Source organism: Mytilus californianus, unplaced genomic scaffold (genome assembly GCF_021869535.1).
Source record: "Mytilus californianus isolate M0D057914Y unplaced genomic scaffold, xbMytCali1.0.p SCAF_5, whole genome shotgun sequence".
In the NCBI taxonomy this organism is placed as follows: Eukaryota; Metazoa; Mollusca; class Bivalvia; order Mytilida; family Mytilidae; genus Mytilus; species Mytilus californianus.
Genome location: NW_026262701.1, coordinates 45,681,358 through 45,701,526, shown reverse-complemented (window position 1 = coordinate 45,701,526; position 20,169 = coordinate 45,681,358). Strand labels below are relative to the sequence as shown.

Genomic DNA, 20,169 nt, shown 5'->3' with positions numbered 1-20,169 from the left:
CTAGGACTTTGCAACCATAAAAACCCATTTAAATACATCATAAAAGTATTAAAATAGAAAATGACATCATAATCATGCCTAAAGTTTAAACACTTTCATCAGCAACATTAAATAGTAATATCTAAAAATAAAATTCCTTCACATACATAATCATGGCTAAAATTAAATAATTTTTAAAATAGAAATGACATCATAATCATGCCGAAAATTAAAAAGCCTCCATCAGCAACATTGAATAGTAATATCTAAAAATAAAATTCCTTCACACACATAATCATGGCTATAATTAAATTACCTTTATTAAACATTTTTAAAATAGTAACTTCTGAAAATAAATTGACAGCTAATCACCTAAAGACAATACATTTCTTTATAAATAATTTACAAGTAGCGTAAGGGAGGTAATTTGACAATATGTGTTTAAATTACCTCCCTTACACTGCTTTAAAATTATGTTTTGTACTTAAGTAATTGTCCATTAACCTGGAAACCCTTGTTTTTCCCCCTTTTTTGCCCCTAATTCCTAAACAGTTTGAGCCATAACCCCCAAAGCAAATTCTTACCATCCCTTTGTGATATGGTAACTTGTGGTATAATTTCAGAGAGATCCATACACCATTTCACAAGTTATTGTCTGGAAACTAGAAAAATGCTCATTTGGGCCCCATTTTGACCCCTAATTCCTGAACTGTTAGGACCATTACCCCCAAAATCAATCCCAACCTTCTTTTTGTGGTCATAAACCTTATGGTAAAATTTCATAGAAATCCATACACTTAAAAAAAAGATATTGTCCGGAAACCAATGTGTATTGGACAACGATGACGATGATGTGATACCAATATACGACCACAAAATTTTTAAAAAATAATACTATTATAGATAGAAAGCCAATAACAAGTTTCTTATGATTTAAATATTCAATTCAAGTTTCCAATTAAATGCTTTAGGTTAAAATCCATATTAGCAAAGTCTGCATTAATATCACAGAAGCTGATTAAATACCTCATTCAAAATCTTAAATAAAATGCTTCGCTGAGTGCAGCCTGATACGACTGCAGAGGTCGAACCCTGAACAGTTTGGGCAAATTTGGACACAATATTCAAGCTTGATATTGTCTGAATTTGGATTGTGATCAAATTTTTGACATAATATAGGTTTCTGACACAAAATTAATGTGGTCAAAGATCTTACAAATCTATTGCGCAATACTGTGCAACTGAAGATTTCTTCTTGAAATTTTTCAAAAATTCGCAATTTGAAAAATTTTGAAAAAAAAATATGAATCCCTTAAAAAAATTAGAGAAAAAAAAATCACCCCCCCCCCCCCCCCCCCCCCCCTTGGAGCAATAACACCATAACTCAGCCTTTCCTTTGTAGTATGGAACATTGTAGTACAATTTCAGAGAGATCCATACACTTAAACACAAGTTATTGTCTGGAAACTAGAAAAATCCTTGTTTTTGGCCCTTTTTTGGCCCCTAATTCCTACATGTTTGGGGCAATTAAATTAACCCCAAACTCAATCACAGCCGTCCCTTTGTTATATGGAACCTTGTGGTACAATGTCAGGGAGATCCATACACTTACACACAAGTTATTGTCTGGAAACTAGAAAAATGCTTGTTTTTGGCCCCTTTTTTACCATTAATTCCAAAACTGTTGGCCCCATAACCCCTCAAATGTATCCCAACCTTCTACTTGTGGTATTAAACATTGTGGTACAATTTCAGAGCAATCTAAATACTTATACACAAGTTATTATCCTGAAACTAGAAAAAATGCTTGTTTTGGCCTCTTTTGGGCCCCTAATTCCTAAACGGTTGGGACCATCATCCCCAAAATCAATCCCAACCTTCCTTTTGTGGTATTGAACCTTCTTTAAAAAATTTCATAGAGATCCATTCACTTAAACTAAAGTTATTGTCCGGAAACCAATGTGTCTTCGGACAACGACGACATCATACAATTATACGATCCCAAAAAAAATTTTGCGGTCGTATAAAAAGGGAATTTAAATTCATTGTGAATTTCACTTTAAAACGTACAACTCTAATATTGTTTTTTTTTTAATTTATTTTCCATACTTTATAAATTAAGAGGAGAAAACAAATAAATGTCAACTACTTACAGATCTGTTGGTAGAACCTAATTGATGATGATACTTTTCATTGGCTGACAAACGACAACTTTAAACGATTGCCTGGTTTAGATAATGAAACTAAAAAATAATACAAAACTAAATGTGTCTGAAAGACACGAATGGCCCCGCTCGCTAAAAAAGCTTGAGCCATTATTAGGAGAGGAAATTTGAGAGTGAAAGTCTGTATAACTGTTATTTTCACAAAAGTTCAAAGCCCATAATTTCGGCAAATATCAGTGGAGCGGAACCAAACGTACACTGGATCTGTAACTCATCATAGTTTACTCACATATTAAAAATCAGCTCAATATGTGAAGTCGTTTAGAAAAAGTCTGTATAACTGTTATTTTCACAAAAATTTTCAGTCCAGAGCCGGTACTTTCAGCAAAAATCAATAGAGCGGAACCAAGTGTAACCTCGATCTGTAACTCATCATAGTAGACTTACATAGTAAAAATCAGCTAAATATGTGAAGTCATTTAGAAAAAAAGTCTGTGTAATTGTTATTTTCACGAAATTTTCAAAGTCCAAAGCCCGTTGTTTCGGGCAAAAATCAGCCGAGCAGAACCAAACGTAAATTCGAACAGTAACTCATCATAGTAGACTCACATACTAAAAATCAGCTCAATATATGAAGGCGTTTAGAAAAAAACTCTGTATAACTTTTTGTTGAGGAATGACGGAATGACTGATAAGGGTAAAACTATATGGCCCTACAACTTTGTTGCAGGGCCATAAAAACTTAATTGATGAAGACGCTAAAAGCAAGTAAACAATGCCTCCATTGTACTTGGAAAATGTCAACTAGGCCAGAAGACAACTTGGCAGTGATGGATCCAGAGGGGGGTTCCAACCCCTGGAACCCCCCTTTTTTTGGACGATTAATGCATTTGAATGGGGACATATAGTTGGATCCTCCCCCTTTTTAAAATGGCTGGATCCGCCTCTGACTTGGCCACTCTATAAATAAGAGAAATGTAATTATCACTAAAGAGAGTTGTGTCTGTAAACTGGCTCCACATGCATGATAATGATGGTCTCTTTTTACATTGTTGGAGCTGTCTATTTTAGTGGCACAAGTCAGATTTCTATTAAATGGATTGAGTAGAAGTCAGATCAAATTGTCACTGTACTTTCAAATTTCAGTCTCACTAATTAGAGACAAGAAGTATTTTAGCTTCCAGAAGCAACAAAAAGAGTTTGAGCATCCAGAATCAAGAAGAAGAATTTCTAGGCTCAAGAAACGACATGAAATTTACATACTATTAAAACAAAAAATTAAGTTTTCTTGCTGCTAAATTATTCTTCTTGTCGCTTCATGACGCTTCTTATCTCTCCTCTACAATTCTTGTCTCAATAAGTGAGAATCCTTGACAACACGCCCATTGCAAAATTGCCCAAGACCAACATGCCCCTACTTTCTAACAACTCATCCCTCATTATGTCCTGCTGAATTTAGACCTGTAAAATAGCCCCACTCATGAAATGTAGTTCAATCCTGATGAATATAAGCCTACCAACTCGCCCCACAATGGAAAAGTAGTTTCAACCTGATGAATAAAGGTCTGTCAACTCGCCCAACCTATGAAAAAAAAATTAAAATCCGCTGAATTTAGGCACCAACTTGACCAGTGGCTGATCTGAACTTTTCATAAGGGGGGCCGCTCCAGTCATGCTTCAGTGATTCCTTATATAATCAACCAAATTTTTCCCACAAAAGGGGGGGGGGGCCACCTATAGAAAAGAGTTTAATCCTGCTAAATTTGGGCCTACCAAATCAATCGCCCCACTTATGAAATGTAGTTTATTCCCGATGATTTAAGGCCAACCAACTTGCCCCACTATTGAAAAGTAATTTAATTTTGATGAATAAAGGTTTGCCAACTGATGAAAAAAGAATTAGATCCTGCTGTAGTTAGGCCTGCCAACTCTTCCCACTTATGAAAAGTAGTTAAATCCCGATGAATTAAGGTCTGCCAAATCTTGCCACTTACCACACAATATAGACTTGTAAAATATGGATGACATATACTTAAAATGAAAATAATATATATTAATAACATTAATTATAAGTTAATTGACATTGTACGATTGATATGAACACAAAAGTGTTCAATTTTTAAAAATAAAACTATAAAAGATAGAGAGGATGATTGATGTTTTCAATCTATTAAACATAAAATTGATGGTTTACAATTACACGCTATGAAGTAAAATTTATATTAGCAAAGTCTGCATTAATATGACAACAACTGATATATACCTTATCTGAAAACTTATAAAAAGGTATTTGAAGTCTTTGTGCATTTTACTTTCTAAAATACAATTCTAATAAGGGTTTTTTAATTTAATTTTTAATCTTTCAGAATTAAGGGGAGATAACAATAATTACCATTAAAATATAGACACTTTTTGACAGTGTAGATAAATATAAAATGTTATTTAAAAGCTTTACAAATAACAAGGAAGAAAAGTCAGGCTTGCTAAGCTTTTCCTAGGAATTACAAATATTCTTATATTTTCCAACATTATAAATACTGTTTTAAATTTTTATGCTGCAATTTTAAAAATTGATGCTGATTTAAGTGATATGGGTTTTTCATTGATTTTTATAGAAATAGACATGGCTTAAATATGGACTGCAAAGAAGATCTGAAAATGAGTTGTAATGAAGAAAGTATAAAGATTACTGTTTGCTCATTATAGTAGCAGGACAGCAGGAAACTTTATTTGTTTGTTATACAAATATAGCAAAAAAGGAGTAGGTTTGGTATAGCCTATAGGAGGGTAGTAATGCCTTTTACCGTCAGGCGTCAAATGGTAATTTTTGGCTACCGTTAGCGTCAATTTGGTTAAAATTTTACCGTGTTTCGTCAAAATATCCTTATCGTGATTCGTCAGAGGTCTCAAATAATTATCGTTACTGTTATTTTTGGAAAAAATTTATCGTGATTAGTCAAAATCAGTTGATTTTTTTATCGTCTAAAAGAAATTGTACATTTTATCGTCATGCACCAAAAATTAAGGTTAACCTCATTTGGCAAGATTTTTTATCGTTATTCGTCATGAAGGTACCCCCATTACGACCCTCATATAGGCCCTAACATGGCCCCTATTTCTAGCTACAATTTCAGATTAGGATTTAGGATTAATATTACAACTTATCATAGCTAATACAATGACTACATAGGAAATATGTCTTTTTGAAGACACAAAAGTCACAAATAGTACTCATTTTGATTTTCCACATAAATTCAATGAAAACTGGCAAATTTCCATTGATTTTTGGACAGAAAACATAAAGCAAATGCATTGACAAAAAAATCTTTTATTATAACGTTTGTTATAACATTTACAGCAGAATGCATTGAGTGTGTAGATAAAGGTAGAATCTTAGGTTAGCTTGCTTGTTAGCTGAACCGTGAATTCATTATTAGGTTAGGTATACTAGCTACCCTCCTTTCTGAGTAGTCTAGTCCTACAGACAATTAGATTGGTTATCTGTCCAACTAGTCTACTCTTAAAGGAGGGTAGTTTATCTAGCCTAATAATGACTTCACTGTTCAGCTAGCAAGCAAGCTAACCAAAGATATTACCTTTACCTACACACTCAATGCATGCTGCTGTAACATATCTGACTTGAATATTAGGTAGTCAAAGCCTGCACTCTATGTTTCCTGGTCAAAATTTGGTTGAAATCCAAACAATTTTGTCAAATTTCACAAAAATTTCTACTTTTGGCCTACATTTGCGTTGTAAATATAAACGCTATTAAAAAATAAGCTATACAAAAATAGTTCTATTTCACTGTCTTACATGTCTTTCCATCAACTTGAAACAATGGATTTAATATTTGGGGCCATATATAGCCGTAGCTCACTCACTCAGCCTCACAGTACTAACTCCTTTATTTGTATACCTGTTATTTGTACAACAGTTGGGGCAATATGCGTAATAGATTCTCCATAGGCGGTAATGTTAACGTTTTCTTCTGTTGCTCAGGCCATATCGTAAACTTGGATATGTATGATGGCTCATTTTGAAGCTGAGACACTTGCACATGTGTGGTGCGATTTTCGGGGTGGCAAGTGTGATTCGTTTTCCCGTCAAGTGCCCAACCCCGAAAGATAGTGAAAAATGTCACTCTCCTCAGGAAATAATCCCAAAATTCTGACCATAAAAATCATTAAAAAATATGTCCTTTGTAATTATTTGTTCAGGTTTATTTTTTTATACTTTTTTTCACATCACATCAGCTCTATAAAACACCAGTCCTAGTTCATTTATTTCAATTTTTAAAATCACAGCTTCCACAATTGTATGGCGGACTAATTTTTTAATGAGAGTCATAAATCTGTGTTCCTCATCTCAAGGTCCATTAGGGATAGGGGTTGACTGATTGCAGGATACTTTTATTTATCATGCAGCTGGAATACTTTTTTATAAATATTTACAAAGTGATACTTTAACTTATACAATGTAAATTTCATGTTCATATATATCACTTTTTTTCACAATCATGGAATTTAGGGACGGAAAATAAATTTTATCACCTGCAGTATGAAACAATAGTTTCCAGGGCGGATCCAGGATTTTAGGTAAGAGGGGGGTGCTAACTTAAATTATTGCCGAGTGGAGGGAGGCGAACATTTTTTTGAGGTAAAATTATCGAAATATTCTTTTTTAAGCTGAGGACAACCCATGCTTTGCAAATTTTAGGGGGAGGCGCACGCCCGCCATGCCCCCGCCTGAATCCACCCTTGATACCTGAGAACAATATCAAATTATTTTTAGGACAACTAGAAATTTGGGTATGGTGAGATTTCAACCATAAAATACTAGTTGTTTGATTTTTATGGTGTTCTCATTTAGTTTTCAAGATTTTTGACCCTTAGTTACCTTAATAGTCATAATTTTGGTGGTTTCAAGTAGATTACTAAAGTACCATTTGATTTCAAATCCATTTAGGTCTGAACACAATGTAAAGTATCATAAAATAGAGGATGAGAAGCCTTTTTGCATTTACCAATAAAAGGTTATGCCCTCTATTTTAAGATTTGAGATTTTTTTTTACCTTCTGATGGTAGTTAAAGTACCACTTCAAGATGTGCCATGAATCATTCAATACAGATCACTAAAAAAACAAGAATGTGTCCATAGTACATGGATGCCCCACGCACACTATCATTTTCTATGTTCAGTGGACCCTAAAATTGGGGTCAAAACTCTAATTTGGCATTACAATTAGAAAGATCATATCATAGGGAACATGTGTACTAAGTTTCAAGTTAATTGGACTTCAACTTCATCAAAAACTACCTTGACCAAAAACTTAAACCTGAAGCGGGATAGAAGGACGGACGGACGAACGGATGCACAGACCGAAAAACATAATGCCCCTAGGTGGGGCATAATAAAATGATTCAGTACGATTGCCAATAAGAAAACTTTCCACCTGAGACCAAATGACTTAAAAGTTCTATTTTAACAGTTTTCCTATTATCATTTTTTAAAAGACCTTAGCCCTTAATTATTTTAAAAAAGGTTTTTACTTGGTTACTCAATGATAACTTAAGTATAATTTGATTGAATCAGCTTAAATTTCAACATAATGTCATGCATCATAATATACAGGTCAAGTTTGGTTTTAACAGTCAACATTTACCATTAAGACCAACCGTGTGAGACCTCATCATGCTCATGGGTAGTCAAGGTCGTTTAACACCCCCTCCCCTAGTAGTAGTACCATTAAGAGTTTTCTGCTGGGTGTGGGCATATATGATCACTATGCAATCTAATTTTAGTTCATAATATTATATTTCTATCATAATAGAGGAATATTTTGTTAATTCATTTCAAGAACTACTGTTTTGAAAATAGTCATACATTCTGACCCTTGGATGTTTGATAAATCGAAATTCTATTGTATGCTAACAGCTGTTGAGAAGCTAAAGATTTCTTTTTATTTTCTGATGCCTCTCTGTGAATGGAAGCTGAATACTCTGTTTCATACAATTATAAAAAACCCAATCTTACCAAGGTGGACATATTCTGACAATTGTTCCAATAGAAATGTTCATTTCTTCAGCCATTTCTGATGAGAATAGGACATAAAACTCTTTCTCCTCTCCAATGCTGCTTCCTTCTGTCTTTATTAATTCTTGACATTTAGCTAACTGTAAAGAATACAGCATTTCATATTCCAGGACTTTTACTACCACTGACTTGGAAGACACTGTCAATTTAAAATAAATAAAAAATATTAAAATAAATGTGCACAATTTTAGACCATTATGAAATTGTTTTCCCAACTTTTGAATTGGGGTATGTGAGGGGATTTATTTTTTATTTTTTTTAACCATTTTTTGTATGAAATATAGCAAAATGTAAAATTTGCCAGGAATCAAAATATTTTGTTTTGGCTTTGAAAAATCAGGAGTGATGAAAATCTAAGAATTTTGTTATTATAGCCTTCATATGGCGGATACTTTCTTGTGTAGCTCTTTCTACCCAATTTTTCAGCAATTTAATTTCATGATTTTTTCATTTTCTTGATGTATTTATATAAGAGAAGATCAAAGGTTTGTATATTCATGACAATTTATATACATGATATTTTTCTACTCACAAAGTTGTGAAACTAAATCGCTCATAAACAGAACTTGTACATTAATTAAGCTTGCTCATGAAATTTTTTTTTTTACCTACTTTTCTATTGAAAAGGCAAAATTGAAAAAACTTTGTTAGCTATATTAGTCTTTCTCAAGTTTTATGTCAATGTATTAAATTGCACTCCTTTATGATCAACCTTTAACTCAGAATATATGAGCAAACCCTAAAAGTGACTGCATCAAGAAAAAACAAGGACAGAAACTGTTCCAGATGTGACATCACTATATCTATCAATCTTCTAAGAATCTGGGAAACTTACTGTCAAATAAAATCCACGTTAGGGCTGTTCTAAAATTAAATGTAGTAGGGGAGGAATGGAGAGGGGACAGTAGGCACACAAATTGATTTATTGTGGGAGGTTGCATTTTCCTTATAATTTTGAAAGAATTATCAGTAAAAGGAACATTTTTTGTTATGGGTGGTTGGAGTCTAAAAAAAGTGCCCCACATGCATGTAATTCTGGAACAGCACTTACTGCTTCCAAATCTGGTTGTTCAAGAAAGAACCATTTTTACCAGGATAATTCATTACATGATTTTTTTACTTGTTCAAACAAAATAAACAGATATTTTAAATGATTATTTGTCAATTTTGATAATTCAACACTTACCCCAAAATTTATGAAAATTTGATTCACAGCAACAAAACAAAATTCCTTAATTTAAAACTGAATAACATAAATAAAATACAGATAATTTAAATTACCCTTTTCTTCTGAAACAGTCTGATGGTTCCACACCCTAACAGCAGATCTTTCTCTGATCTGTAATTTATACAACTGGTCAGCTAGACCATTTCTGTAACAAAAAGGATTCATATATGAAAGCCTAAAATCTATGCTCAGCCTCAAATATGTGTCCTTTCCTTTTTTATGTCATAGACATCACATATGTCCTTTCTTTTCTCAAATCTGTATTCTTTTCAACAAGTCATGTCCTGTCCTATGTGCTGATGTCAGAATTTTGAAAATGTCATAAAGAACATATTTTGTTGTCACAAACATCAATAAAACTTTTATATTTGAATTAAATTGATATCAGTTAAGGCCATTCTACATATATACCATTAGATCGTTGTTTTGTTTCTTTTGTCTGTTTGTGTTTTTGCAAGTTTTTTTGTTGTTGTTGCTTTGAGCCAATCTGATAAGTTCTTATTGATTTTCACAGTGTGTTCTTATGTTGTTTCGTTTCACCACAGTTCCATGTTTTGGGAAGGTTTGGGTCTTTAAACCCATCACATTCTATATGTGCCTGTTCCAAGTCACATCACATTACTGAAAGTCTACCTTATAAAAAGTACACAGTTAGAATAAATAAAGGGCCACAGACTTGAGTGTCATGACATCATGGGACACAGATCTCAGGAAAGAACAGAGATTTGCTGCTGTACATAGGTTGACTCCTACATATATATGTGAAACTACTATTTCTGCACTGACTTTTGTGGATTTCAGAGTTTGTTGAACCCTAAAATTGGCCTTCCTTCGAAGTTTAATATTTTTCACTGAATACTTTCATTTCCCACATAAAAGAAACTGAAATAAGTCATTATTTTATTAGTAATGCAGTTAAATGTCGTTCGGCAGTTAAATGCTTCAGTACTAAAATGATTTATAAAAAACTTTTCTTAAATTCTACTTTGAAAAGTAAAGAATCATTAAGAAACTATGGTTCCAACTCCCTCAGGCAAAGTTTACCTTAGTTGAATTTGGCTTTTCTATTTATTAGATCCCTTTGGGCCATATAGCGCCTCATGTATTCAGATATTTATATATCCTTTGCTTCAAATGTTTGTGTTGAAGCATTTCTGATGAGGGTCGAACAAGCAAAGCACTTCTGACGCATGAAATTGACAGTTGTTTTCATTTAAAGACTGTACTCTGAATTTTTGTTTTTGGAGCTCTTCTCCAGTTGTATTTTTTTTTAAGGTATTTCAAAATGTTTCTTATATTATAATTCATAAAGTGATAATAAATGAGAAATCCACACACACACATAGAAATATAAACCTTGTGAATTTCTTTTTCTTTTTAGCAGAATCTTCTTTTAATAACACTTGAGGACTAGGAGATTGCTTTGTTGGAGTTTTCATATCAAGGGACTTAACCCATTCACTGGCTTTCACTTTTGCTTTTTGGCTTGGACTACTGGATGTTGCTGATGCTTCAGTGCTCGTTGGAATTTCAATGCTTTCAATGCTTTCTTGAATATCTACATTCTGGAAAAAAGGAAAAAAAGGCCATCAATTTTGGAAAAAGTTTATAATTACTATCTATATGGCACCTACAAGGGGCATAAAACAAAAATCAATTCTGCCTAAAAACAGTTTTTTTCTTCTGAATAATAATAAAGTTATTCCTCCAAAAAATGTACCATGTCGATTTTTTTTCTTTGAAAGTTTTATAATTATTATTCAAGAATTTCAAAATTGAAATAGATTGTTCATACACTATGGCATATATAAAGTCGTATGATGCCTGCCTTCAACAAAAATCTTTAAATCTTATTTCTGATTTATACTAAAATCATATTTTCAATTTTAAGGATATTCCATTAATATACTCTAGTCTGTGTACTAAACACATTTTTAAAAGGACAAAATGAAATAATAAACTAACATTATTTCATCATAACTATAATTTGCATACTAATGTAGACTATAAGTACCTTGTCTGACTTTGTGTTAGATCCACTCAGTGTAAAAGAAGATCTTGAGTCTGCATCTTCAATCAAGTATGCTTCATTCTATACAAAAATTGTACAAAATTTCAAATCTAAGACTTATTTTTTCACAAATAATTCAACCTACAGAATCAGAGACTAAGGAGTAAAAGGACATATAAGAGTAAATGAGTAAACAGTACAGCTCAAGCTTTTTCATCTTACTGTATGAAGTGACTACTTAGGTCGGTCTGAGAAAACCTTCTAGTGACTAAAAAATTATAGAACAATAATAGCACTCATTATCTAAGATATTTCCCCCAGTATAAAACCAAATTGTTGTTTGAAAAACATCATTCTCAAGTCTTTCTAGTCCTATAACACTACCAAATGACAAAAAATATCTAAGACACCTAGATTTATAATTCGTTAGAATTTTAGGCAAATTAACCTTTATTATGTTGTTATTCCTAAAATTTATTGTTCCTTTAAAAATATTGACTTCCAGGAAACATAATTTTAATTTGTGTTTTACCTATTACAGGAGCAATGAGGCAAAATTAAGAAAACTATATAAAAAATACCTCAATATTTTATTGATTTTTTTCTCATTTATGATATAAGCCCTGCCTCCCTCCCCTTCCCAAATTCCCATGCACATTTTATAAACATCTTATGTTTAGCACTTAAAAGTCCTGAACCTTTCCCTATGTCATGTATATAATATTAGTTAATTTAAAAAAAAATTCTTACCTATCATATTTTTTTTCACAATGAGACAGGAAACAAGTATAAATACAGTGTATATTTTATTTTTTTGCCTTAAGCATATTGTAGAAATAAAAGGGAAGACAAAGGGGAGAAAAAATAACGTCTGGAATCAGAGAGAAAAAGGAAGAAAATTGCTGGCACTTACATTAGATAATGAATTGCATCGCTGAGCGCAGCTGGATACGACCGCAGAGGTCCAACCCTGAACAGTTGGGGCAAAAATGGACACAATTTTCGCGCTTGATACAGGTCTGAATTTGGATTGTAATTAAATATTTGACATATAATAGGTTTTGGACACAGAATAACTGTAGTCAAAGAACTTAAAATTGGTTATATGATTTGAATTTATATTCAATTTTTTGCTTTTGTGCAATACACTATGCTGTTGAGAATTGACCCCCCCGCCCCCCCCAAAAAATATTTGAAGAAATTTTCTTTTTAATTTCTGAAATCTGAAATCAGAAGTCCCGCCCCTTACAATTTCTTTTTTACTCCCCCCCCCCCCCCCTTTTTCCAAAAAAATTCTTTCCCTCAAGATATGGTCATAATCTCAATTCAACCATAATTACTATGAATGTCAACGAGTACTTGAGTATCGCTCGGTAGTACCGAGTATCGAATACCAAAACGATACTCGACTAATCGGTTTCCTGTTAGAATGTTGCTGTCGTCTTTATATAAAATTGATCTTCTTGAGAACTTCTTTCAGAAAATTAAATAGGCATCACTGAATAATCATACTAGTAAATAAAATACATTTTGTTTCGAATGCTTGCGCTAAATTATTATTCAAAATGCCTCCGAAAATACATTGGCTATACCTAGGCTAACACTTTAAACTAAACATGTCTTAGCCATTCCGTCACATCAGTATCGTCAGAGAAAACATTTTCGTCTGAAAGACAGTACTTTACAAAGTTGCAAAACTGACTGTCCCCAATAATAGTTGACAAGAAAATATTTCCAAATAGAATAAATTCGTTGCATCCTCTGGTGACCCTCAGTGAATAGTTAAACTTCTAATCCTTACGCCTTTGTAAGCTGTAAATGTGTTTTCTTAACGATTACCAAATACTATTGTTTGATATGGTTTTTCCTTGTGATTTCTAAATAGGTAATCATTAAATTATTTGATTAGATAATTGTTGTTTTACTTAATTAGTACTTGTAGCTAATTAGCTATCAATTATGGTGTGTAATTCCTTGTCCCAGTTTCTTATGTAGATGGTTTTTCGTCCGTTGAACAACAAACCACAGAATGTAAAATACGTGTTTCCGTGTTGTAGATATATTCCCGAGCGAGTACTCGAGTATCGCTGGATAAAACCAACGAGTACTCGATTAGTAATTGTTCACCAAGTTGACATCCCTAATAATTACCCATTTAAATGCATCATAAAAGTCTTAAAATAGAAAACGACATACATAATCATGGCTAAAATTAAAATATATTAAATATTCCTTAATCAGCATTTTTAAATAGTAACTTCTAAAAATAAATTGACAGCTAATCACCTCAAGACAATACAACATTTCTTTATACATAATTTAAAAGCAGTGTAAGGGAGGTTATCCAAACATAACATTGTACTTTTTTTTAATTGTCCATTAACCAGGTAACCCTTGTTTTTCCCCCTTTTTTGCCCCTAATTCCTAAACAGTTTGAGCCATAACCCCCCTAAGCCAATCCTAACCATCCCTTTGTGGTATGGAAACTTGTGGTATAATTTCAGAGAGATCCATAAACCGTCCCACAAGTTATAGTCTGGAAACTAGAAAAATGCTTATTTGGGCCCCTTTTTGGCCCCTTATTCCTAAATAACCCCCAAAATCAATCCCAACCTTCCTTTTGTGGTTATAAACCTTGTCTTTAAATTTCATTGATTTCTATTTACATTTACTAAAGTTATTGTCCGGAAACCAAATATCTTCGGACAATGCTGACGACGACAACAACATGATACCAATATAAGACCGCAAAACTTTTTGCAGTCGTATAAAAATTTGACAGAAGATAACAGGTAATTTTTATTAATCTTATAGTATACAATTGAATACCTGTGGTGAGTTCTTACAACAATTAGAACTTCCTTTGGCCTCACTTTCATTATCAGAATTGTCAAAATCTATTTTACTCTGCTGTGGAGTATCTGTCTGCTTTATCTTCTTTCTTTCACTAGTCTGACATTTAGAATTTATTTGAATTAATCTTGAGTTTTCTTCCACATCAGAAACTGGTGATAAATCGTCTTCACTTGAACTCCATTTAATGGTATTTTCAACTGCAATAAGAAACTTACATTCAGGATTTAAGACAGTATTTTAAGGTAGATTCACTGTATACCACTATCTTGGATTGTACAATAGCAGTACATAGTCGGTCTAGTTCTTTGCCTAAATCTTCAAATTTTAAGACAGATTTGCAATTTATGTGTAAGACTGCTTATTTGTATAAAGTAAAATAGGTAATTCATTGCATTATCCAAAATGTTTAAACAAATAATTTTTTTTATGTTTTTAGAATCAATTTTTCAACATGGCCATTTAAGGGGAGATAACTCTTATAGTAAAAATTTTATACACGAATGATAGAGAAATTTTCATTTTTTACTTGTAGCAAGAAAACAAGTTCGGTGTCACCATTATTTCTTTTTATTTTCTTAAAGCATATTACAATGTATTATAAAACCTATCTTCTCATATTTTATTTCAAAATTCTATCTCATAGATTTCTTTTTATTCCAAAAAATGTGTTTTATCATGAACAATCTATACAAATTTGGGCAATTTTGGACGACTTTTAGCTTGAAAAATAGCACGGAGACCCATACTTTATATCATACTTTTGAAAAAAGCATTGAAAAATCTTCATTTTGGCAAAGTATAAAAAAATTCTATTTCAGGAAATATATACCGATGATCCACCTTAAAACAAGTGAAAAATGAGGCAAGATGAACATCACAATCATTAAAAATTACAGTACAATATATGCTCCTGAAGGAATCATAAATGGCAGACAAAGGTCTTACCACTTACTGACTGAAAGACCTTTAATAACATGGCTATCCATAAAACTATTATTGGTTTTTGTTCCTTTTCAGGATTTTTCATAAAACATCAAAAAGGAGCAGACCATTTTCCTAAAATTTGTATCTGAGGAGAATAACATATATAATGTCCTGCAAATTTGAATATCAGATTACCAAAAAGTATGATGACAAATAAAACAAACATGCAACAATATCCTTCCAGAACTCATCAGGTACCAACTGTCCCATATCATAAATCGTTCATTTGTTTACCAATTTTCTTAAAAAAAGGGCTGATTTTATTTCTATTTAATATATGTCTACATCATTTGGTCTCTAATGGAGCATTTTCTCATTGGTAATCATACCACATCTTCTTATTTTTATAAGAGCTATTGAAATAATGTCAGGTTAACTTATGGAACACATATGCACATGTGAAAACTAAGTGAATAAATCATAATATAAGGTCACGGTCACCTAAATCATTTTTTTTCAAAAAGCTCTCTACAAAATTTAAAGACAGGTGACCAGTTGCATGAAATCTGGTTAGCACATGAATGTTTTGTTATGTAAAATAATCTTTACCTTCTAACTCTGCCTCTGATTCTGAATCACAAGGCATGCATATTCTATATTTCTGGGGTTGTCTTGCAGGCAGACTTCTCCTCTTGACTGGCCTATTACTGTCACATGCAGTAAATCCAGAAAACCCTTCTGTAGCTCTCTGCCATTCTGACTCTTTACTTGTCTTTGTTACATGGCTATTTTTAAATATGTTGGTTTTTGTTGTTAATTTTTGGTCATGATATATTTTCTTCCTGGAGTAATCAAGCTGGAAATAAAAAAAAACATGCAATAAGAACACAAGTTCCTTATGATTACAGTGAGTATTATAGTACCATTGTAATAAGAACTTTGACCTTTCAGCAGATTTATTAAATCAATACCAAACTCGATAAACTAGTGAATCACCAATAGTTAACTGATTTACGTCTTTTATATATTTGGGTTTTTGATGAGGCAGCCAATTTGTTGCTATACCAGCAGAGCATCACCTCTATCAAAGGGTGGTTATTTTTCCTAAAACATTATGAAATAGCACATGATTTCCATCAAATTTATATATCTGATAACCAAAAAGAATGACCACAATAATTTATTAAAACAATGAAATTTTTTTTTATCATCAATGAACTTTCACATAGGTACAAATGTAGCATCTACCTCATATACTATTTCTAATATAACTATTTGTTTAAAATGAATTTATGAGAATGTGTAAGATATTCATTATGTACAGAAATCAATAAAAAAATAATTCATAGTAGAAGTATCACAAAATAAGAATTGACATTTTTTCTCCAGAGGTCTATGATCATGATGATTGTCACAAAATATTGACTTTAATGAAAACTATAAAGAATCTCTGAAAAAAAACAAGTATTTCAAATAACCAAAAAAAAATTATACCATTCAACAAAAATTTATGAATAAAACTTATATTCATCACAAAATGTATTAATTTTCAATTTCAAAACCCAATAAAATGCTCCGCTGGGCGCAGCTTGATACGACCGCAGAGGTCGAACCCTGAACAGTTGGGGTAAGTATGGACACAACATTCAAGCTTGATACAGCTCTGAATTTGGATTGTGATTAAATATTTGACACAGCATAGGTTTCTGACACAGAATGAATGTGGTCTAAGAACTTAAAAACTTTTAATTTACCTATTCAAACCATATCATTATTATTTGCTTTTATATATAAATCAGAAATAACCAATTTAAAATGAAAAATTTAAAGAAAAAAAAAGGAAAAATAGGGAACCCCCAATTTTTTTAACCCCCTTATGATTCATCACCACCAAACTCAATCCCAGCCTTCCCTTTGTGGTATGATACCTTGCAGTACCATTTCAGAGAGATCCATACACTTGAACACAAGTTATTGTCTGGAAACTTGAAAAATGCTTGTTTTTTGGCCCCTTTTTTGGCCCCAAATTCCTAAACGTTTAGGGCAATTACCCCCAAACTCAAACCCAGCTTTCCCTTTGTGATATGAACCTTGTAGTACAATTTCATAAAGATCCATACACTTGCACACAAGTTATTGTCCTGAAACTAGAAAAATGCTTGTTTTTTGCCCCTTTTTGGCCCCTAATTCCTAAAATTTTGAGGCAATTACCCCCAAAATAAATCCCAGCCTTCCCTTTGTGGTATGGTACCTTGCAGTACAATTTCAGAGAGATCCATACACTTGAACACAAGTTATTGTCTGGAAACTAGAAAAATGCTTATTTTTGGCCCCTTATTCCTAAACGTTTTGGACAATTACCCCCAAACTCAATTCCAGCTTTCCCTTTGTGATATGGAACCTTGTAGTACAATTTCAGAAGGATCCATACACTTACACACAAGTTATTGTCATGAAACTAGAAAAATGCTTGTTTTTTGTCCCTAATTCCTAAAATTTTGAGGCAATTACCCCCACAATCAATCCCAGCATTCCCTTTGTGATATGGAAACTTGTGGTACAATGTCAAAGAGATCCATACACTAATACACAAGTAATGTCTGGAAGTTACAAAAATGCTTATTTTTGGCCCCTTTTTGGCCCCTAATTCCTTAACTGTTGGTACCATAACCCCCAAAATCAATCCCAACCTTCCTTTTGTGGTATTGAACCTTATGGTAAAATTTCATAGAGATCCATTCACTTTAACTGAAGTTAGAGTGCGAAAACCAATTGTGTCTTCGGAAGATGACGACGACGCCAACGTCATACCAATATACGACCGCAAATTTTTTTTGCGGTCATATAAAAAGGTGTGTTATATCATACCTGTCAACCTATGACAATGAAAATGCAGGTGATGACCTGCATAGAAGAATGAAATCTCAGGTCATAACGCGTACGAACTTTTTCGAGCTCAATTTCAGTATTTAGGGGACATTTTTCTTATAATTTATATCAAAGTTTCCAAAACATGTCCACATGGTTAAGTAATTTAAAATTGTACATTTTATTATTTCATTGCACTTGGAGGCCATTGATAGATTTGTGTTACCTTGCAATGTGCCAATTTGGGTTTTCTTTGCATACATTTGTGCAGCTATTAATCAGTGAAACAATACTTGGGTTGATATTAGAGTATAATAAAATAAAGTTAAACAATTAAAGGTGGTATAGATGAAAAAAGTAAAAAGTAATTTTCAAAATTTTTATTTTTTAATTGTTCTAAGGTAAAACAATAGTAAAAGTATTATTCTGATATGTTTTTGCATTCAATTCATTTTAGATGTAATCTTTTTACAAAAAAAAACATAAGTTTAAGGAGTATATTGTGAATTGACAAAAAAGGGGAAGTAACTCAATTTGTTTTTAAAACAAATTTGAAATACACAAATTATTTACGACCTAAAGCTAAGGTAATTGGTGTTAATTAACAGTGTGTTTGACACCAAAGCTGTCAAGTGAAGCCATGCACTGATGTGGGTCACTTGAGCTGAGTTTACACAGCTAGTTGAACTTCTTGTCCAGGAAGAATTACCAATTTGCCGGTATTTTAAAGAAATCAGTTTATATCTAATCAGTCTGAAGGCTTAGGAATCCGGGTGAAAACGGGTTATTTTCCGAATTCCCGGGTTATTTGGTCACCGGCAGGTGTTCCGGTTGACCCCTCAGAATTGTGAAAATCTCGGGTCACACCCGCAGGATCCGGGTCAGTTGACAGGTATGGTTATATACCACAGATTAGTCAAAAAATTAGTTGTATGGTAACTTACAACACTTTTCTATTTCAAAAATGAATTAGTCTTGCTCCATAATTTTGCAAGTAAACCAGGCCTTATAGGGCTGTGATATCACATCAAAGTTTAATTGTACATAAGGTGGTTTCCTGGAATTTTGTGATTATAAATGAACAAGTACTAAATGTCAATAAAATTCAGTTCTCTTCAATGTTATTCTTTAATTATTATCACTTAAACATAATTGGAGTGATCATGTCCAATGGTTATAAGAACAAAAATCATACTTGCTAACTTAATCATGTTGATACATGATTTAGGAGTGACATAAACAATTTGAACCCATTGTCCTGATATCACGATAATGATCATGAAAATAGCCCATAACACAGATAAATGAAAATCTACATGACAAATTTGTTTTTCTCTGAATTTTGAACTTTGCACGATCAAGGGAGACAATCATATTCTGTCATGTGATCACACTTTCATCTCCTGATTCATGTGATTAACCCTTTGACTGCAATGGTTTTAGAAAGAACGTTGTAGCATACAATTTCATTTGTTGTGTAAAAAATTTCAGGCAACATCGTTGAACTTCATTTCTGAGGTCATATTTGTCATTGTGACATTATACCGTTATTTATCTTAATTCAAGGAATCCTACAATATACATGTTATATTAGGGGTAACACTAATGACCGAATAACACTGTTTTTATCCAAATAACACTTGTACTGACAGAATAACACTTGAAATTTTAATATTAGCACGTATTTGTGACATTTAAACATTGATTATTAAATAATATTATATTATAAGTGTATTTTATAACTTAAAAATGATTTACAGAAAGCATATATTCGAGTAAATCTTCTTCTTCCTTTATAGTACAGGCCTCCCATGGGAGTAAATAGTTAAGAAAACTAATAGGTGATTGGAGTAATTGCATGGCTTTGATGTACTTGTTAACTTTTCAAAACCTTACTGAAAAACAATTATTGGACAATACTCTGTATATACAGTACATTATTAAATACTTTATTTTCATAGCATTTCCCTTTGAATCAAATTGAATGCATATGCAATCATTCTTTTATTCTTCCCATTGTGTATTCCTTGATCGCCATGTTG

At 32.4% G+C, this 20,169-nt stretch overlaps 1 protein-coding gene across 1 annotated transcript in view; it reads right to left on the bottom strand.

Annotated features, from left to right (window-relative positions):
• LOC127702312 (DNA repair-scaffolding protein-like) overlaps positions 1-20,169 on the bottom strand; it is a 56,942-nt gene that overhangs the window by 35,946 nt on the left and 827 nt on the right. Inside the window, exons 2-7 of the mRNA XM_052206448.1 lie at positions 15,869-16,115; positions 14,309-14,532; positions 11,483-11,560; positions 10,825-11,033; positions 9,522-9,613; positions 8,181-8,379 (exon numbers count right to left, since the gene is read on the bottom strand). Of these exons, the coding sequence (XP_052062408.1) occupies positions 8,181-8,379; positions 9,522-9,613; positions 10,825-11,033; positions 11,483-11,560; positions 14,309-14,532; positions 15,869-16,115 (1,049 nt within the window). The remainder of the gene's footprint in view (positions 1-8,180; positions 8,380-9,521; positions 9,614-10,824; positions 11,034-11,482; positions 11,561-14,308; positions 14,533-15,868; positions 16,116-20,169) is intronic.